The sequence below is a fragment of the Cherax quadricarinatus genome, chromosome 15 (genome assembly GCF_038502225.1).
Source record: "Cherax quadricarinatus isolate ZL_2023a chromosome 15, ASM3850222v1, whole genome shotgun sequence".
In the NCBI taxonomy this organism is placed as follows: domain Eukaryota; kingdom Metazoa; phylum Arthropoda; class Malacostraca; order Decapoda; family Parastacidae; genus Cherax; species Cherax quadricarinatus.
In genome coordinates, this window is record NC_091306.1 from 10,936,865 (window position 1) to 10,960,374 (window position 23,510).

Here is a 23,510-nt window from a genome sequence, read left to right on the forward strand (position 1 = left end):
ACTATAATATTTGTTTATTCAACCAAACATATACATAAGCTACTGTATGCACGACTGATCACATAATTAAATCTGTTAAGGAATAGCCAGTAGCAGTTAATCTAGACAACAGAACACCCATTGTGCAGTCAGATTAAGGCAGCTGAACTTTTATCATGATACTCGCCTTTCTCCTCCCCTCAGTCGTCTCTCTATATGTTACTAAGTATATTGTCTTTAACATGCTCAGTAATTTCTACAACTGTTATATAAGAAATAAATTAAGTAGGTAATGATGAATAATTATATGTAACCATGGTTCTCAAGACACGGTTTCATTTACACACCACACTCACCGACACTTTGGGATATAGACATTGGCCTCATGACTAGCAAAACTTTATAAGAGACGGAAAAACTTAGTATACATGAGCTTCCGTTAATGACTATTGAATTGTGCGTTTACTTTGGTGAATAAGAAATTTATATGGCTACGGACTCGTGGAGATCAGTGTGACTATATTGGCTGATCTTTTATAAACTTTAAGTATTCCGCATTTATCTGCGTTAACTGAAAATTAATAGCATTTATCCATGATTCTAATTTTTGGCTACGTCTGCTGTACTCCAGGACTCCGTGCCGGCAAGACGTTTATGTATCACCATAATTTTTCACGTCTCTAAAATGTAACATACGCAAAAGTCCTGTTCAGCTGCCCGTAGGGAGGTGCAAAAACATCCAGAATATTTTAAGTTCATAGTTGGTAGTAACCTTGATAGTTTTCAAACAATGTTACAATGAATACTCAACGTTACAAGACATACAAAATAATAATTTTATCACATAACTCGGAAGTCAAGAAATATTTTATAAGCTGGACAGCTAAACTCGATTAGTATCTAACCTGAATTGCTTTTAAATGATAACAAACTACTAGTAATCCCGAAGGTTCTTAGATTTACAACACGGTAGAAATCAGTATAGCTTCAACTAGTCAACAGACAGATTGGAAAGCAGGGGACTTTTGTACGGGAATGCCAACGAGTAAATACCAGCATATTATTAAATTGAGTCCTGCGACAATTTGCCACAAGTAGCAACTCTGCTCTGAAACATCCACCGTCCCAATCTTAGAATATATTGAAATATCCACCATCCCAATCTTAGAATATATTGCCCTGTTCAGTAAAAGAGAGGGGATTGTACATTGATTCCTTATGCTGCCAGAAGTATGTGGGACAACACCACTACATTATCTTTGGAACACATGCTACGGTTAAAACCCTGCCTGCCTCGAAACATCACACACGTATAACATGAAAATATCTGTATAAAATATAAGAACTGAGTAATGCTCACAAACGAAAACAAAATAAAATGTTGACAAGAGGTGCCTGGAGAGTCGAGCAGAAGGTATAGGCCAAATGGGTAGCGAGGGATATGTGGCATACCTCACTACACACCCAAGGTTACCCCTCACACCCAAGGTTACCCCTCACACCCAAGGTTACCCCTCACACCCAAGCCTAGTCCCACATGTCACCTGCACCATCTGTCAACCACCTCATTCACACTTCTCTCCACGCACACATAAATACACATATATAATGACTAGTTCAGCAGCGTCTTCAAGGGATAAAACATGTCTAGCATTCAGGCACAACAAAATATCTAACATTCATAAATGTAAATATAACATTCCATGCATAATCATTACAAACAACTGTTCTTTCGTTTTGTTTCCCAGTAAATATAATCGGCATTAAGTCATTTCAGTTAATAGTGAGCAAAATGACGCAGATAAGTGTAGGATCTGTTTACACTGACGACCTCTGGCTGGCCGAACCATCCTCCCTGCTACACCAACTTCATCTCCACCACCATGATTGCATTCTAAATGTTCACCCGATCGTGTTTACCCCCGGTATTCACCCGACTGTGTTCACATGTTGGTCTTACCATGTACGGGCACCGACCTGATATGTCACACAGGATGGAATCCTGTAACAAAGACGTGAGTATCCTTTTACCATCTTGAAACCAGAGTGAAACGGTTGGTATTTGGACGCCCACCCACACAGCTGGTGTTAACTCCTGCCCACACAGCTGGTGTTAACTCCTGCCCACACAGCTGGTGTTAACTCCTGCCCACACAACTGGTGTTAACTCTTACCCATACAGCTGATGTTAACTCCTGCCCACACAGCTGGTGTTAACTCCTACCCATACAGCTGGTGTTGGGACTCCTACCCACACAGCTGGTGTTAGGACTCACACCTACACAGCTGGTGTTAGAACTCCTACCCACACTACTGTAGGGTAAACAAACGCACCGTGCTGTTGCCTTGTCATCCTGGTTGTTTAAACAAAATGCAGTAATTATTACAGGAATTATTAACATTTTCTGACCTATGCTTAAGGAGGCTACACAATATTTTGATGTCATAATCAATCTCTTTTCGTCTTGAAATGGCTGAAAGTGTAAATGATGATTAACTCCCCCCCTTCCCTCTCCCTCTTTTTTTTATTTGGCCTTGAGCTGAGGATTACTGAAATTTGCAGATCTTAGTCTAATAATGCCAATGTCTCTTGTGTGAGATACTATTGTTTGCGGTAGAGGAAAACATGATTTGAAACGTAAATCTATTTGAACTCTCTAAATTTCCATTCCTTAAAATCTGCCCTTGCTCGATAAACACACTAAATATAGCATAAATATTAGCGAGATGTTCTTGATGTTAATATATATAAACAGTTTGGGTGAAAAGTCTAGCTAAATCACCTTTAATGAAAAGCGAAAGGGCACATCCCCAAGAACTACTATTGCAGGGGTGATCCGAAATTGATGTGTATTATTTCCCCAAGAACTGTGTAAGTTGTATGGTTGACTCAATTTTGCTGTGCATTACACATATTTCTTGAGATTCCTGCTTATTTTGTTTTCATATTTAAAACCTAAGTCCCACGTTCACCAACACAAATGCACTAACATTTGAGTTCTTCATAATTAATTTGGCATAGAATGGGAAACGCATTTTCTTGGAGATTATCTCCAACACACTCAAATGCACTAAATAAATTTAGCACTGTTGACCTTGCACTCGAGATGATTCACCTATCATCATTTTTTTTATAGCGAAGATGAAGGATCGGGGATCTTGGAGACTCTTACACGTTCTCAATCCTGATCTTGATGACGTCGTCGGCCTGAGCCAGCAGCTTTTTCTTCTCGGAACAAGGCAAGTCGTCGTCTTCGAAATCATCCTCATCTTCTTCCATCTCCAGCTCCGGAGGCTGTAGACACAGACCACTGTTACTCTACCACAAACTCTTGTCGCTCCATCACACAACCTTGCTACTCCACTACACACTACTGATTTCACCACAGCCTTTTCCTCTACCCCACACAATTTCATCCATACACAATCTTTCACACATTCACACACAAAAATATAAACACACCCCAAGCTCCTCAACTAATACTTATCTAAATCACCCAGGACCTTCCCTAACCCTTTAATATACGTACCAGTGAATACCAACATGATACTTTTACCCAGCAAACATGTTTCGGCCTAAAGCACAGGAATAAAGTTTAAAACTAAGCTAATTAAAAGATCCAAAATTAGAAGAGAACAAGTAAAAAGATTAAATTTTGGGTTGCTGGTATATTTGGTTATACAATTATTAAATATTTAGTCATCTTGGAAAATTATACTTACGTGAAGCACAAAGATCTATGACAACTACAACAGAGGCACTACCTATCTGAGAACAGAAGTGACTGACCTTAGTCTTGACGACCTTGATGTCGTCAGGCGGGGCGGTGAGTGTGAAGCACAGCCACAGAATAACCAGCGCTGATGTGAAGATGGTGACAGCGATGAACCATCTTGGCAATCCAGACTTGCGTGAAATACATTCTAGCAGATCTAGCTGCTGCTGCTGCTGCTGCTGCTGCTGTTGCTGTTGCTGTTGCTGGTTCTGCTGCTGTTGTTGCTGGTTCTGCTGCTGTTGCTGGTCGTGCTGAGGATTTTGCTGTTGTTGTGACTGCTGCTGCTGTTGGGACTGTTGTGGCTGTTGCAAGTGACGGTGGTGGCACTCATGGTCGTGGTGGTGGACAAAGCTGGGGTCAGCCAGAGGAACATCATCGCTGACAACACAACAATATTTAGTTACCTTGTGAGATATATATACATAATCATTTTTTATTAACACATCGGCCGTTTCCCACCGAGGCAGGATGACTTGAAAAAGAAGAAACACTTTCATCATCATTCACTCCATCAGGCTGGAGGCAGTGATGTCATGTCTGAGAACAATGTGTGGTATGGATATAATGCAGAGAATACGTAGTTTGGAAATAAGGAGGAGGTGGAGGATTACCAAAACTATTATCCAGAGGGCATGTAGAGAGTGTATAAATCTGTAGTGGAGGGAAGGGGGGGTAGGGGCCGGCCTAGGAAAGGTTGGAGGGAAGGGGTAAAGGAGGTTTTGTGTGCGAGGGGCTTGAACTTCCAGCAAGCATGCGTGAGCGTGTTAGATAGGAGCGAATGGAGACAAATGGTTTTTAGGACTTGACGTGCTGTTGGAGTGTGAGCAAGGTAGCATTTATGAAGGGATTCAGGGAAACTGGCAGTCCGAACTTGAGTCCTGAAGATGGGAAGTACAGTGTCTGCACTCTGAAGGAGGGGTGTTAATGTTACAGTTTTATAACTGAAGTGTAAGTGCGCCTCTGGCAAGACAGTGATGGAGTGAATTTTCTTTTTCGGGCCACCCTGCCTTGGTGGGAGACGGCCGATGTGTTAATAATATACATATATATATATATATATATATATATATATATATATATATATATATATATATATATATATATATATATATATATATATATATATATATATATATATATATATATATATATATATATATATTAACAAGTCGGCCGTCTCCCACCGAGGCAGGGTGACCCAAAAAGAAAGAAAATCATTCAACACTTTCACCTCACTCACACATAATCACTGTTTTTGCAGAGGTGCTCAGGACACAACAGTTTAGAAGCATATACGTATAAAGATACACAACATATCCCTCCAAACTGCTAATATCCCGAACCCCTCCTTTAGAGTGCAGGCATTGTACATCCCATTTCCAGGACTCAAGTCCGGCTATATAAAAATAACCGGTTTCCCTGAATCCTTCACTAAATATTACCCTGCTCACACTCCAACAGATCGTCAGGTCCCAAATACCATTCGTCTCCATTCACCCCTGTCGAACACGCTCATGTACGCCTGCTGGAAGTCCAAGCCCCTCGCCCACAAAACCTCCCTTACCCTTCCTTCCAACCTTTTCGAGGACGACCCTCAACCCGCCTTCCTTCCCCTACAGATTTATACGCTCTCCATGTCATTCTACTTTGATCCATTCTCTCTAAATGACCAAAGCACCTCAACAACCCCTCTTCAGCCCTCTGACTAATACTTTTATTAACTCCACGCCTTCTCCTAATTTCCACACTCCGAATTTTCTGCATAATATTTACACCACACATTGCCCTTAGACACGACATCTCCACTGCCTCCAACCGCCTCCTCGCTGCTGCATTCACAACCCAAGCTTCACACCCATATTAGAGTGTTGGTACTACTATACTTTCATACATTCCCTTCTTTGCCTCCATAGATAACGTTTTTTGTCTCCACATACACCTCAACGCACCACTCACCTTTTTTTCCTCATCAATTCTATGATTAACCTCATCCTTCATAAATCCATCCGCCGACACGTCAACTCCCAAGTATCTGAAAACATTCACTTCTTCCATACTCCTCCCCAATTTGCTATCCAATTTTTCTTTATCTAAATCATTTGATACCTCATCACCTTACTCTTTTCTATGTTCACTTTCAACTTTCTACCTTTACACACACTCCCAAACTCATCCACTAACCTTTGCAATTTTTCTTTAGAATCTCCCATAAGCACAGTATCATCAGCAAAAAGCAACTGTGTCGATTCCCATTTTGTATTTGATTCCCCATAATTTAATCCCACCCCTCTCCTGAACACCCTAGCATTTACTTCTTTTACAGCCTCATCTATAAATATATTAAACAACCATGGTGACATTACACATCCCTGTCTAAGACCTACTTTTACCGGGAAGTAGTCTCCCTCTCTTCTACACACCCTAACCTGAGCCTCACTATCCTCATAAAAACTCTTTACAGCATTTAGTAACTTACCACCTATTTCATATACTTGCAACATCTGCCACATTGTTCCCCTGTCCACTCTGTCATATGCCTTTTCTAAATCCATAATGCAATAAAAACTTCCCTACCTTTATCTAAATACTGTTCACATATATGCTTCAATGTAAACACTTGATCTACACATCCCCTACCCACTCTAAGACCTCCTTGCTCATCCGTAATCCTACATTCTGTCTTACCTCTAATTCTTTCAATTATAACCCTACCGTACACTTTTTTTGGTATACTCAATAAACTTATTCCTCTATAATTTTTACAATCTGTTTTGTCCCCCTTCCCTTTATATAAAGGGACTATACATGCTCTCCGCCAATCCCTAGGTACCTTCCCTTCTTTCATACATTTATTAAACAAAAATACCAACCACTCCAACACTGTATCATCCCCTGCTTTTAACATTTCTGTCATGATCCCGTCAGTTCCAGTTGCTTTACCCACTTTCATTCTACGTAATGCCTCAAGCACCTCCCCAACACTCACATCCTGTTCTTCTTCACTCCTAAAAGATGGTATACCTCCCTGGCCAGTGCATGAAATTACCGCATCCCTTTCTTCGTCGACATTTAAAAGTTCCTCAAAATATTCTTGCCATCTACCCAAAACCTCCATCTCCTCATCTACTAACTCCCCTACTCTGTTTTTAACTGACAAATCCATTCGTTCCCTAGGCTTTCTTAACTTGTTTAACTCACTCCAAATTTTTTTCTTATTTTTCATTAAAATTTCTTGACAGTGCCTCTCCCACTCTATCATCTGCTCTGCTATATATATATATATATATATATATATATATATATATATATATATATATATATATATATATATATATATATATATATATATATATATATATATATATATATATATATATATATATATATATATATATATATATACAATCGCACTGGGATGGTCCAATAGTGGAAAATATTGCCACAACAATGCTTCAGAGTGTGTCAGGGAAGGATAGAGCCCGCCTCCTGGCAGTGAGAGCCCCTCATGCTGGGGACTTTCTGTTGGCTGTTCCCAACTCCAGCCTTGGCACACGCCTTGACCCACAGACCATCCGCATTGGTGTTGCCTTTCGACTTGCCGCCCCTATTCTCGCCGAACACAGGTGTATTTGTGGCAGTGAAGCAGCAGACCGATTCGGGTACCATGGTCTTGTGTGCCGTAAATCCGAGGGAAAGATTGCAAGACATGAGGAGGTTAATAACATTATCAAGAGGAGCCTCACAACAGCTGGATGCCCAGCAGTAAGGGAGCCACCCCAACTATGCAGATCTGATGGCAGCCAGAAGCGTCCAGATGGTATCACCCTTCAAGCCTGGACAGATGGGAAGCAGGTGGTGTGGGACTATACATGTGCATCTACCTTGGCTGATACCTATCTCCAATACACCAGGGAGGAAGGAGGGGCAGCTGCCAGCTTCAGGGAGTCCCAAAAGTCTAGAAAATATGGAGAACTTGCCCATCATTATATGTTTGTTCCCATAGGCTCAGAGACCCTTGGCTCATGGGGAAAGAGTGCATCTAATTTCCTTAAGGAGCTGGGAAAAAGACTCATCAGGGTAACTAGGGATCCCAGGGCAGCTAGTTTTCTGTTCCAGCGGCTCAGTGCGGCTGTTCAAAGGGGTAATGCCTGCTGCATTTTGGGCACACTCCCCAGCTCTGAGGAGCTGGATGAGATTTTCGCCTTATAATCGGTGATACACACGTAACAACATGTACCGTATATGCCACCTTTATATTAATAATGTATCTCTTAAATCTTCTGTGCCATATTATGTAATAAAATATTCCTATTGGTAAAAAAAAATAGTTTAAAAGATGCGGTGGTAGGAGAAGTGGAATATTCAAACGGCTTCAGGAAAAAATCCAAATATTCCTCCTTGAAGCCTTTTTATCCACTTCTCCGAGGCTATGGGTCCCACAATTTACACCAGAGGTGGACCCCATTGTATATATATATATATATATATATATATATATATATATATATATATATATATATATATATATATATATATATATATATATATATATATATATATATATATATATATATATATATATATATATATATATATATACATACATACATACATGATCTGTTTCCTCCCTTTCATCATACTATTTATTGTCAGCTACAAATCATAAAAAAATTGTGTCCATATCCTTAACTTCTCAACATTTGTAATCTAACTGTCATATACAAATAATAACATACAAATTGTTTCCCGTCACCTGAACCACTGGAGCTGCAAGACCTACCTAACTCCGATGGTGTAGTGGCCGAGAAGCTCTGAGTAGTAGACTCGGCCTCCAGGGAATTTATGCTGGCTGTTGTGGGCTGGTGAGACCCCGTGGGACAACGCTAAACGGGGCACTGCTTCTGGGGAAGATATGAATTGTACATCTCTGAGTCGTTGTAACGTTATACGGGGTACTACACATACCAGTTATAACGATTTTTAAAATAAATAAGATGCTATGTACGAAAGCCGGCATCATTAAATGAGGTATAAAACTCGTTTGGGTCATTTAATGTGTAATCTACTTTAAATAATTATAAAAACGCGTAATAAATTAAATCTGTTGAAATTGACAAGTATTAACTCTAAAATTTATGTGACCAGGATGAGTTGTTCATAAAAAAAATCATGACGGGCATTCTTCTGTTTGTCACCTTCCCACTGATCGTAAACTAAAATTAAGTTTCAATTAAAATGTAAAAATTAGCATAAATATAAATTTTAGGAAGTGCATCAATTATGGTGACGAGGACGCGAAAATTCACGTCACTGCCACCGTTGTTGGAACCTCTGCCACCACAGTTGGTGTTCCTGCCACTATAGCTGATATCCCTGCCATCACAGCTGGTACCCCTGCCACTATGGCTGATATCCCTGCCATCAAAGCTGGTACCCCTGCCACTACGGTTGATACCCCTGCCATCACAGCTGGTACCCCTGCCACTACGGTTGATACCCCTGCCATCACAGCTGGTACCCCTGCCACTACGGTTGATACCCCTGCCATCACAGCTGGTACCCCTTCCACTACGGTTGATATCCCTGCCATCACAGCTGGTACTCCTGTCACTACGGTTGATACCCCTGCTATCACATTATTATTATTATTATTATAATCAAAAAGAAGCGCTAAGCCACAAGGACTATACAGCCCTGCTATCACAGCTGGTACTCCTATCACTACGGTTGATACCCCTGCCATCACAGCTGGTATCCCTGCCACTACGGTTGATATCCCTGCCATCACAGCTGGTACCCTGCCATCACAGCTGGTATCCCTGCCACCACGGTTAATATCCTTACCATCACAGCTGGTACCCCTGCTACTACGGCTGATACCCTTACCATCACAGCTGGTAACCTTGCCTCTACAACTAATGTCTCTGCCACTATAGTGTGTCTTCTGCCACATCTAATACCCCTGCCACCACAACTATACTCCTGTCACGAAGCTAATATCCCGGCCACCACAGCTATACTCCTGCCACCAAGCTAATACCCCTGCCACCACAGCTATACTGCCACCAAGCTAATACCCCTGCCACCACAGCTATACTGCCACCAAGCTAATACCCCTGCCACCACAGCTATACTCCTGGCACCAAACTAATACCTCTGTTCACCTGAACAGGAAGATTTAACATAACAATGGTGTACAATAGTCCTTTGGATAACACTACCATGACAATGCTAATTCTGCAGCCAACGATTCTAAAACTGCATCCTGCACCATCCTGTTACAGCTGCTGCAGTGACACGTGATATATCAGCACATGTTACAGCTGCTGCAGTGACGCGTGATATATCAGCACGTTACAGCTGCTGCAGTGACACGTGATATATCAGCACATGTTACAGCTGCTGCAGTGACGCGTGATATATCAGCACATGTTACAGCTGCTGCAGTGACACGTGATATATCAGCACATGTTACAGCTGCTGCAGTGACACGTGATATATCAGCACATGTTACAGCTGCTGCAGTGACACGTGATATATCAGCACATGTTACAGCTGCTGCAGTGACGCGTGATATATCAGCACGTTACAGCTGCTGCAGTGACACGTGATATATCAGCACATGTTACAGCTGCTACAGTGACACGTGATATATCAGCACATGTTACAGCTGCTGCAGTGACGCGTGATATATCAGCACATGTTACAGCTGCTGCAGTGACACGTGATATATCAGCACATGTTACAGCTGCTGCAGTGACGCGTGATATATCAGCACATGTTACAGCTGCTGCAGTGACACGTGATATATCAGCACATGTTACAGCTGCTGCAGTGACACGTGATATATCAGCACATGTTACAGCTGCTGCAGTGACACGTGATATATCAGCACATGTTACAGCTGCTGCAGTGACACGTGATATATCAGCACATGTTACAGCTGCTGCAGTGACACGTGATATATCAGCACATGTTACAGCTGCTGCAGTGACGTGATATATCAGCACATGTTACAGCTGCTGCAGTGACGCGTGATATATCAGCACATGTTACAGCTGCTGCAGTGACACGTGATATATCAGCACATGTTACAGCTGCTGCAGTGACACGTGATATATCAGCACATGTTACAGCTGCTGCAGTGACACGTGATATATCAGCACGTTACAGCTGCTGCAGTGACACGTGATATATCAGCACATGTTACAGCTGCTGCAGTGACACGTGATATATCAGCACATGTTACAGCTGCTGCAGTGACACGTGATATATCAGCACATGTTACAGCTGCTGCAGTGACACGTGATATATCAGCACGTTACAGCTGCTGCAGTGACGCGTGATATATCAGCACATGTTACAGCTGCTGCAGTGACACGTGATATATCAGCACATGTTACAGCTGCTGCAGTGACGCGTGATATATCAGCACATGTTACAGCTGCTGCAGTGACACGTGATATATCAGCACATGTTACAACTGCTGCAGTGACACGTGATATATCAGCACATGTTACAGCTGCTGCAGTGACGCGTGATATATCAGCACATGTTACAGCTGCTGCAGTGACACGTGATATATCAGCACGTTACAGCTGCTGCAGTGACACGTGATATATCAGCACATGTTACAGCTGCTGCAGTGACACGTGATATATCAGCACGTTACAGCTGCTGCAGTGACGCGTGATATATCAGCACATGTTACAGCTGCTGCAGTGACACGTGATATATCAGCACATGTTACAGCTGCTGCAGTGACACGTGATATATCAGCACGTTACAGCTGCTGCAGTGACGCGTGATATATCAGCACATGTTACAGCTGCTGCAGTGACACGTGATATATCAGCACATGTTACAGCTGCTGCAGTGACGCGTGATATATCAGCACATGTTACAGCTGCTGCAGTGACACGTGATATATCAGCACGTTACAGCTGCTGCAGTGACACGTGATATATCAGCACATGTTACAGCTGCTGCAGTGACACGTGATATATCAGCACGTTACAGCTGCTGCAGTGACACGTGATATATCAGCACATGTTACAGCTGCTGCAGTGACACGTGATATATCAGCACATGTTACAGCTGCTGCAGTGACACGTGATATATCAGCACATGTTACAGCTGCTGCAGTGACACGTGATATATCAGCACATGTTACAGCTGCTGCAGTGACACGTGATATATCAGCACGTTACAGCTGCTGCAGTGACACGTGATATATCAGCACATGTTACAGCTGCTGCAGTGACACGTGATATATCAGCACGTTACAGCTGCTGCAGTGACACGTGATATATCAGCACATGTTACAGCTGCTGCAGTGACACGTGATATATCAGCACATGTTACAGCTGCTGCAGTGACACGTGATATATCAGCACATGTTACAGCTGCTGCAGTGACGCGTGATATATCAGCACGTTACAGCTGCTGCAGTGACGCGTGATATATCAGCACATGTTACAGCTGCTGCAGTGACACGTGATATATCAGCACATGTTACAGCTGCTGCAGTGACGCGTGATATATCAGCACATGTTACAGCTGCTGCAGTGACACGTGATATATCAGCACGTTACAGCTGCTGCAGTGACACGTGATATATCAGCACATGTTACAGCTGCTGCAGTGACACGTGATATATCAGCACGTTACAGCTGCTGCAGTGACACGTGATATATCAGCACATGCTACAGCTGCTGCAGTGACACGTGATATATCAGCACATGTTACAGCTGCTGCAGTGACGCGTGATATATCAGCACATGTTACAGCTGCTGCAGTGACGCGTGATATATCAGCACATGTTACAGCTGCTGCAGTGACGCGTGATATATCAGCACATGTTACAGCTGCTGCAGTGACACGTGATATATCAGCACATGTTACAGCTGCTGCAGTGACACGTGATATATCAGCACGTTACAGCTGCTGCAGTGACGCGTGATATATCAGCACATGTTACAGCTGCTGCAGTGACACGTGATATATCAGCACATGTTACAGCTGCTGCAGTGACACGTGATATATCAGCACGTTACAGCTGCTGCAGTGACGCGTGATATATCAGCACATGTTACAGCTGCTGCAGTGACACGTGATATATCAGCACATGTTACAGCTGCTGCAGTGACGCGTGATATATCAGCACATGTTACAGCTGCTGCAGTGACACGTGATATATCAGCACGTTACAGCTGCTGCAGTGACACGTGATATATCAGCACATGTTACAGCTGCTGCAGTGACACGTGATATATCAGCACGTTACAGCTGCTGCAGTGACACGTGATATATCAGCACATGTTACAGCTGCTGCAGTGACACGTGATATATCAGCACATGTTACAGCTGCTGCAGTGACACGTGATATATCAGCACATGTTACAGCTGCTGCAGTGACACGTGATATATCAGCACATGTTACAGCTGCTGCAGTGACACGTGATATATCAGCACATGTTACAGCTGCTGCAGTGACACGTGATATATCAGCACGTTACAGCTGCTGAAGTGACACGTGATATATCAGCACATGTTACAGCTGCTGCAGTGACACGTGATATATCAGCACGTTACAGCTGCTGCAGTGACACGTGATATATCAGCACATGTTACAGCTGCTGCAGTGACACGTGATATATCAGCACATGTTACAGCTGCTGCAGTGACACGTGATATATCAGCACATGTTACAGCTGCTGCAGTGACGCGTGATATATCAGCACGTTACAGCTGCTGCAGTGACGCGTGATATATCAGCACATGTTACAGCTGCTGCAGTGACACGTGATATATCAGCACATGTTACAGCTGCTGCAGTGACGCGTGATATATCAGCACATGTTACAGCTGCTGCAGTGACACGTGATATATCAGCACGTTACAGCTGCTGCAGTGACACGTGATATATCAGCACATGTTACAGCTGCTGCAGTGACACGTGATATATCAGCACATGTTACAGCTGCTGCAGTGACACGTGATATATCAGCACATGCTACAGCTGCTGCAGTGACACGTGATATATCAGCACATGTTACAGCTGCTGCAGTGACGCGTGATATATCAGCACATGTTACAGCTGCTGCAGTGACACGTGATATATCAGCACATGTTACAGCTGCTGCAGTGACACGTGATATATCAGCACGTTACAGCTGCTGCAGTGACGCGTGATATATCAGCACATGTTACAGCTGCTGCAGTGACGCGTGATATATCAGCACATGTTACAGCTGCTGCAGTGACGCGTGATATATCAGCACATGTTACAGCTGCTGCAGTGACGCGTGATATATCAGCACATGTTACAGCTGCTGCAGTGACACGTGATATATCAGCACATGTTACAGCTGCTGCAGTGACGCGTGATATATCAGCACATGTTACAGCTGCTGCAGTGACACGTGATATATCAGCACATGTTACAGCTGCTGCAGTGACACGTGATATATCAGCACATGTTACAGCTGCTGCAGTGACACGTGATATATCAGCACATGTTACAGCTGCTGCAGTGACGCGTGATATATCAGCACATGTTACAGCTGCTGCAGTGACACGTGATATATCAGCACATGTTACAGCTGCTGCAGTGACACGTGATATATCAGCACATGTTACAGCTGCTGCAGTGACACGTGATATATCAGCACATGTTACAGCTGCTGCAGTGACGCGTGATATATCAGCACATGTTACAGCTGCTGCAGTGAGACGTGATATATCAGCACATGTTACAGCTGCTGCAGTGACACGTGATATATCAGCACATGTTACAGCTGCTGCAGTGACACGTGATATATCAGCACATGTTACAGCTGCTGCAGTGGCGCGTGATATATCAGCACATGTTACAGCTGCTGCAGTGACGCGTGATATATCAGCACATGTTACAGCTGCTGCAGTGACACGTGATATATCAGCACATGTTACAGCTGCTGCAGTGACACGTGATATATCAGCACATGTTACAGCTGCTGCAGTGACACGTGATATATCAGCACATGTTACAGCTGCTGCAGTGACGCGTGATATATCAGCACATGTTACAGCTGCTGCAGTGACACGTGATATATCAGCACATGTTACAGCTGCTGCAGTGACGCGTGATATATCAGCACATGTCACAGCTGCTGCAGTGACACGTGATCTTTCAGCCCCCAAACTCCCATCCCCCAGGCACTGAATGGCTCCCGAAGTTTAGCATTTCCTCATGAGTATTAATATATGGCGTCTTGCTCTTCCGCTACCTATGTTTAAGTTTATTATTTGGGAATATTGATGAGTATTCCGCAAAACCCCGTTACGAGGGTTAATAATGATGAAGTACAGTAGAGAAGAACAGCCTACCTTGTAATGTGTCGTGTCTCTCCTGGTGGGGAGAGTCTCTCTGACCTCCAGTGGTCCAGGCCCAGGTCACCCGCACCAGTCGACCCACGTGACCCGCCAGGTTGAACATGATGTGCTGGAACATGGCCAGGGGATTCCTGCCACTCTCAGCTATCCTGGATCTCGTCGGGCGTGTAGCAGCTGTGACAGCCTGGTAGTGGCACCCCACCACACACGCAGTCTGCTCCTCCGATATGTGGTACGCCGTCACACATGCTGCACACACACACATATACAAATTCAATATAACTCTATAACTAACCATAAAACTGCTAACAGGTCTCAGGCAATGCGACTTTTTCTGACTCCTATCTTCACTCTCCTTTCTCCCTTACCTGATTTGTTTACGAAATGTACGAAACTTAGTACTAGCAAATCTACGGACATCACTTTCAAGATTTCACTTACATTTGATATGCTACAATAAATTTAGTCTTGATATTGTTTCACATTAGTAAACTTTGCGATTTATTTCGTAACACAGCTATGTGACCTACGCATATAACATGTGCTCCAATTGTTCTCTAAATCACACAAGTAAAAACAAAAGCATCCTAATCAAATGTGATAAGCAATTTGTGTTGGTTAGAATTGGAACAACTGCCAAATCAAAGTATAACTTACAACATCGAACATTGTGGCACATATGCTAAAGAAAAATTTAAGGAAGGAATACTATCTATATGAACCTTATAAATATATAGTGGATGACCAGTCAGTTTGAATTTAAACAGCCCAAACAGCCCATGCCTGCTACTGAAACAAGACCCATCTCTCACCGTGCCTGTAAGAGACTACATACGTATCTTACCGTGATTGCAACTAGCCACATCTCTCACCGAGCATGGCATAGCTGTATCTCTCACCGTGTCTGCAACAAGCTGTGTCTCTCACAGTGACTGCAACAAGCCACATCACTCGCCATGCCTGCAACAAGCTGCATCTCTCACTCCGCCTGCAACCAGCTGTATCTCACCATGCCTGCAGGAATCCTTGGCCTGCTGAAGACGTTCCCCGTCCTGCACAACCCTCGCCTCCTGGAACTCCTCTGGCGTGAGCTGTGTGTACTCCTCGCTTTTGTCGCCTTGATGCAGGTTGTCTTTCCCAAGGATGATGATGGCATTGGTCTCGTGTCCCTCTTCCCTAGCTGCTTGAGCCCCAGCCGTGGTGGTGGGTGGGCGCGTGTTGGGCGTATGGGTGGTTGTAGCCTGGTGAGCAGCGTGGACCGCCTGGCCCTGTCCAGGATGGGTGGTGGTGGCCTGATGGTCCGCCTGGGCTGGGTGGTCCTGGACCGGGTGGTCTGCGGGCTGTGTGGTAGTTTGGCGGGTCTTGTGGTGTGGAGATCTAGTGTGTGCTGGTGGATTGCCGTCGGTTGCGTGGTGGAGATGGTGATGGTGGTGGTGGTGGTGTTCGCCAAGTTTCTCCAAGGGGTTCTTTTTCTCCACTCGCACTACCAGGTCGTGGGGCGGGGTGCGGGGCAGGGCCGGGGTCCTGGAGGGCAGGATGACAGGACCCAGGTGCAGGACCCGTGTCCGTTGCGGAGTGGAAATTAGCGCCACGGTGAAGAGGTCACACCCACGCTCACACATTCTCGATAACGCTGACTGTAGGAACGTTAACACAACCTCAGTGGTACCAACACATCCTCAGTTACCCTCCCAATACACACCTTTCCCATTACATATGTTCGCCTCACACTAAACAATAACTAATTGACACACTAGTTTGTATTATTAGAAACGCTAACCAATATTGCTATACCATTACACTAACTAGCCTGTACGATTAGAGACTAACTAATTCACAATAAGTAGTCTGTACTATTATATTCTAATTAGTAATTAAATGCATTGAGTACAAAAGGTACTTAATTACAAGATTAACCAAAAAATTCCTGCAGTATCTGCCAGTCGTAAGGAAGGAAACCAGAGTCACCTAGTGGCGAATACATCCCTTGATCATCTGGTGATCGTTACGTTAGGTACGTCGTGACAATATAACTTGCCAGGGAAAATCTGTGTTGATGGTACTACAGGGCTGCAACATAGCATAACCCGGTACTGCAGGCGTGTTCCAGCACAACCCAGTATTGCATACCTACTACACAGCACAACCCAGTTCTGAAATAGTACTGACGTTCGTGAAACTAATTCACAGTACCTAGGTTGTACCATTAGAAACCTTTAGTTCACACTAATTATCCTGTACTCTTAGACACTAGCTCACACTAGCTAGCCTATTCCATTAGACACTAACTAGTGCACACCAAATAGCTTGTACTTTTAAACGCTAATTCGTGCACTCTAATTAGCCTGTACCCTTAGACTAACAAATTTACCCTAACTAGACTATGCCATGGGACACTAGTCTCAAATTTGCTAAACATTCAACTTTCACTCCCATTTCTCTTATCAAATCTATCTCCCATTTAACAGGCACTGAATGACTCCTACAAGCTTAAGGCTTCCCTTTGATAATAATAATGTAGCAGGTCGAGTACCAACCTGAAGGAGGTCATTCTTGGAGAAGTGGGTGTCGCACTCGCTCTTACACGACTGCCAGGTAGGCGTGGCGGCGGCCCAGGTCACCATACCCGCCACCCACCACGCCCACACCAACCACGCCCCCATTCTGCTCCTCCTGCCTGTCGCCGCCGCCGCCGCTTCTGAAACATGAAAGGACTTAATGTGACGACGAGGCTCACGGAACAACGATGTTGACAAAATAACGAAGCTGTGGATAGCTGGAAACGACAGTTCTGTTGAGGAGACAAAGTTGACGAAAATACTAGGCTGGCGGAACAATGAGGCTGCAGGAACAAGGCGCTGACGGAACGACTAGACTGACTTACGACAAGGCTGTGTGAACGACTGGGTTTCATTATGGTAGGTTAGGATCAGTTAGGTTAGGCTTTTGGAGGGTAGAAAATAGTCGCTTGCTACTCGTTGTACATGGTTAAAAAAAAAAAAAAGTTGAAGCATACGCTGAGCAGTTACTGCGCAAAAGAGTGAAAGTTTTTTTTACGAGCCCATGAACATGCTCAAGCTGAAAACTTTCAGTGTAATGAAACAGATAACTGGGTCAACAAGGACATATTGAAAACTGTTCAAAAGGTATCTGTGAACATGATTCTTACTGGATACAGCAGCAGCAGCAGCATATTGCCAACAGTAATGAAGGAAAGACACAGGTGCAGCGAAAAACTGTATTGTGGTAACTTGTAGCTGTTTATATAGTTTTATCACTCAATGGCCTGATACAGCTCCACATAGAACAACATACTGTCACAATAAAAGCTTGCTCTGTACCTGTATCTTTTCGTCATGATTTTTATCGAGAACTACAAAGCAGAAGGGATATATACAGAGAGAGAGAGAGAGAGAGAGAGAGAGAGAGAGAGAGAGAGAGAGTAAAATGCAGCCTAAATGACTCATGTGTAGTCGATAGGCTTTAATTAAACATAAACTAAACTAGCTGGGCATGTAGGTTCTTTCTGACACCTTCGGTTGTCAACCATGTTCACTGGCAAACATTGATGTGCAGTGAAAACTTTTGAAGATGTTTTAGACCAATACCTGCATTATTAATTTTATTTTTGTAATTATTATTATTATTATTATTATTATTATTATTATTATTATTATTATTATTATTATTATTATTATTATTATTATTATTATTATTATTATTATTATTATTATTATTATTATCGATGGTAAAACTTTAGAATAGACTTTCATCTCTCGGTATGCACTGAACACTATACCAGAATTTGTTTGTAAAATATCTTGCAGCAGCAACAAGGTTGACAATGAATGAGTTATGACAGCAAAGGAGGTAGAAGAGAGAGCAAAGAATCACAGTTACCAGTGCGTGAAGACAGTGTTACAGCACACACGTCTAGAAAACTACCTGTCTATCAGCTGAAAGGTGAGTCTTGAAACCTTCCTCGACATTCTTCACCTCGCTAAAAGAAACGCTTGGTTAATAAACGAAGGAAATAGAGTGATCTACTAGGTGACACGGTCTCTGAACCCTGAGGTCGTTCTTGGTCTGTCATGTAGGTGCGCTCCAGCTTGCTGGCCAGACTGTACGTGCATGCTGATTAATAACAAATACAACAGAGCAATATATCGGAGAGAGGAAGGCGTCCAGTAATGAAGACTTCAGAGCATGCACGGTAAAGTGGAGACACTTTCAGTGGTGAAGACATCAGAGCACTACAGGGAGGTGGGAGTTTGTGACTCCCGTCGAACACAAAGCACTGTACAACTACGTACGTGGGAATACCAACTTTCCAACGGACAACCATATTGTAGAGACAGATCGGGTTGAAATAAAAGAAGTTTATGAAATGCGTGTGAAAAATGTCCGTCCAATTTGACCAGTACAGACTGCCAGAACAGAGTGGCCACGACCCCGCTTCTAGCAACTTCCACTGCCAGCGTTTCTACCTTTTCTTCTTCACTGGGATAAGCATTGCATCTTAGTAATCTATCCTGGCCAAGAATAGTAGACATATTAAAACCCTTTCAGGGTCCAAGGCCCAAATCTGGAGTCACGCATCAGTGTCCAAGAATTTAAAAAAAAAAAATTCGTTATTTTTTCTTATGAAATCGTAGAGAATCTTTTTGTGAAGGTAATAAAACAAAAAGTACGAAATTTGGTGGAAAATTGACGAAATTATGCTCTCGCGAATTTTGATGTGTCAGCGATATTTACGAATCGGCGATTTTGCCGACTTTGACTCCCATTTTAGGCCAATTACATTATTCCAATCAACCAAATTCTTAGCTATTTCACTAGTATTAGTTCTATTCTATCGATTGAGCACAAGAAATCGCCAAGTCAACTGTTTCAACTACAAAATAAAGTGATCGGAAATTGTTAATTTGGCCAATTTAACACAAAGTTCAAAATATTCCAATTTCAAAATAGGGTCCAGAATAAACAATGTAGGCATTCCTGGCACTAAACTAACATTTCCTCTGTTCATTAGTTATGTTTTGAGGCTTTACAAATAAATTCCATTTTGATTTTTTATTCACATAATGAATTTTTATTCACACCAAAAAATAGATGATTTACTGTTATGCAATACTGTAATAATTGTATAAATATCATCACCATATTTGTGAATGTATATTAGACCCACCAGCTGGTGTGTATTAGACGTGTGAGGTCGTTTGTTTACTCTTGAATATCGGCAAAAATTTAACATTTCCGCTACTTTGAGCTCAGTTTCAAGCCATTTCCAATGCTAAAACCAATCAAAATCATCTCTATTTCTGTAATATGTCTTCCATTCTATCAAATGAGACCAAGAAATCGCAAATACAACTATAAAAAACATACGAAAAAACACTGCAAAGTTGCTGTTTTAATCGAAAAATCATGATTTCATTTTTTTTCTCTCATTATACACAGTGTGCTGCAGGATCTGTTTTATGTGGTGCACACATACCACATAGATGTATTCTCTCATATCTAGGCCCAAATGTACCACTCACAGTTTATCAGAGTGAGCTGAGCTCATGGCGTAGATCTACGGTTTGGACCCTGAACATAAAGCCGTAGATCTACGGGACGGACCCTGAAAGGGTTAAGGCCGTATTGTCTCCCCCTCAAGGAAGGTTCCTCGACTTGATGAAGTCCACTGTGTGGGCGAAAAGTCGCCAATAAAGGATCATATTATACTGCATTTGCCTTTTTTTTCCGAGGTTCCTTGACGCCGGTGAAGGATTTTTCAACCAAGAAATTGTACCTGTTCTCCCCTTCTTTGAAAAGAACCTGATTACCTCCCATTCTCCTAGGCGCTGTATTACCCCTACGGGTTTAGCTCTCCCCATGTACATAATAATAATAAACCCTCAGTGAAGCTGGGGGTCAACTACCATAATCAAACGTAGAGTCAATAAGCATTCATTGCATCCACATACTTCATATAGAGAAGATACACACTAAGAGGAATCTACTTTCATCCCTAGTTTAGACATTCAAGTAATCTTGTCTGGTGGTGAAAATGTTACCGTTCATCCTTAATGACCCTGGTATAGTCGACAGGCTTTAAGCCCAATTAACCAACAGTAACTAATTATATTAGTAATAATGAAATATTAACATATTACTCATTTAACAAACGTTACAGATGTAAGCAGAAAACATACGAATTTAACATGTTGACACGAACATAACACAAAAATTTCTTTGTTTATTAATTTAATTTTATTCCAGGTCCATGTCAGTCTTCTCTGTGTTTTAAGTAAGAGTATCACATAGATGTTCGCGGTATTCACTGAGGGTAACAAGGTCTTTACTTCACTGTGAACAATTGTTTTCGTTTGTATATATTATTTTTTTTTCTCTCACTACTGAAACTGTTGCTCTGAAATTACTTAACTATTGTAGGACTAGATTTAAATCCCACACAATACATTACAATTTATTTGGAAAGAGTGTGGATGATTAGGGTATTATATTCTGAGTAGCCAGCTGAAGGAAACTTTCAAATGACTGCTATTCCACGAACTTCTTTTATTTCCTAAACTTACATATATATATATATATATATATATATATATATATATACATACATACATATATATATATATATATATATATATATACATACATATATATAATATATATATATATACATACATATATATAATATATATACATACATATATAATATATATATATATATATACATACATACATATATATAATATATATACATACATATATAATATATATATATATATACATACATACATATATATAATATATATATATATACATATATAATATATATATATATATATATATATATATATATATATATATATATATATATATATATATATATATATATATATATATATATATATATTGTAACACGTCGGCCATTTCACATCGAGACAGGGTGACCGAAAAAGAAAGAAAAACCCAAAAGAAATAAAAAACTTTCTTCATCATTCAACACTTTCATCATCATTCACACATAATTACTGTCTTTGCAGAGGCGCTCAGATACGACAATTTAGATGTCCCTCCAAACAGACAATATCCCAAACCCCTACTTTAAAGTGCAGGCATTGTACTTCCCACCTCAAGAACTCAAGTCCGGCTAGCCTGTCTCCCTGAATCCCTTCACAAAATATTTCCTTGCTCACAATCTAACAGCTCGTTAGGTCCCAAAAACCATTCGTCTCCATTCACTCCTATCTAATATGCTCATGCACGATTGCTATGTGATCACTATATTCAGCTTATACACTCAGTTTATGTACTCTAAGCATGCCATAAAATGTATTTAAAAAAATAGTGACATAGCCTCTGTAGCACAAGTGAATAATAAAATAAAATTCTTTGCCGATGATCATAGTCTTCAATACATTCCACAACTTGTTGACATAAATTCTCGACTGGTGCCTACAGCACTGCCACCCCACACACAATCAATACTTTTGTAGATTAAGTAAATACATTGATGACCATGAGCCAGTATGATAGTTTACACAGATGATTCATGGCTATAAGAACCACCTGATCATACTACCCGTGTTTGCTCATAATATCTTTTTCAAACACACACACACAGACACACACACAGACACACACAGACACACACAGACACACACAGACACACACACACACACACACACACACACACACACACACACACACACACACACACACACACACACACACACACACACACACACGAATACCTGTCAGGAAGACAACAGCGAGTCATGGTACATGGTGAAGTGTCAGAGTGGGCGCCTGTAACGAGCGGGTTACCACAGTGATCAGTCCTAGGACCGGTACTGTTTCATATATTTGTGAACGGCATGACGGAAGGAGTAAACTCCGAAGTGTCCCTGTTTGCAGATGATGTGAGGTTGATGAGAATTCAATCGAACGAGGAACAGGCAGAACTACAGAGGGATCTGGACAGGCTACAGGACTGGTCCCGCAACTGGCTCCTGGAGTTCAACCCCACCAAGTGCAAAGTCATGAAGACTGAGGAAGGGCAAAGACGACCACAGACGGAGTTCAGTCTAGGGGGTCAGAGACTACAAACCTCACTCAAGGAAAAGGATCTTGGGGCGAGTATAACACCGGGCACATCTGAGGCGCACATCAACCAAATAACTGTGCCAGCATACGGGCGATTAGCAAACCTAAGATCAGCATTCCGACATCTTAAAAAGGAGTCATTCAGGACCCTGCACACTGTGTACATTAGGTCTATACTAGAGTATGCAGCATCAGTTTGGAGCCCTCACCTAGTGAAGCATGTAAGGAAACTAGAGAAAGTGCAAGACTAGTCCTGGTGCT

At 42.2% G+C, this 23,510-nt stretch overlaps 1 protein-coding gene across 2 annotated transcripts in view; it reads right to left on the reverse strand.

The window, feature by feature from the left end:
- The window catches only part of LOC128692096 (putative uncharacterized protein DDB_G0268364), a 29,892-nt gene continuing 6,382 nt past the window's right edge, over positions 1-23,510 (reverse strand). Inside the window, exons 2-7 of one of the 2 annotated variants that reach the window (XM_070085144.1) lie at positions 17,669-17,829; positions 16,141-16,768; positions 15,126-15,380; positions 8,536-8,653; positions 3,770-4,133; positions 1-3,274 (exon numbers count right to left, since the gene is read on the reverse strand). In XM_070085144.1, the coding sequence (XP_069941245.1) occupies positions 3,149-3,274; positions 3,770-4,133; positions 8,536-8,653; positions 15,126-15,380; positions 16,141-16,768; positions 17,669-17,794 (1,617 nt within the window). In that variant the 5' untranslated portion in view covers positions 17,795-17,829 and the 3' untranslated portion in view covers positions 1-3,148. Of the gene's footprint in view, positions 3,275-3,769; positions 4,134-8,535; positions 8,657-15,125; positions 15,381-16,140; positions 16,769-17,668; positions 17,830-23,510 lie in introns of both variants that reach the window. The other variant, XM_053781087.2, reaches the window with a different exon arrangement.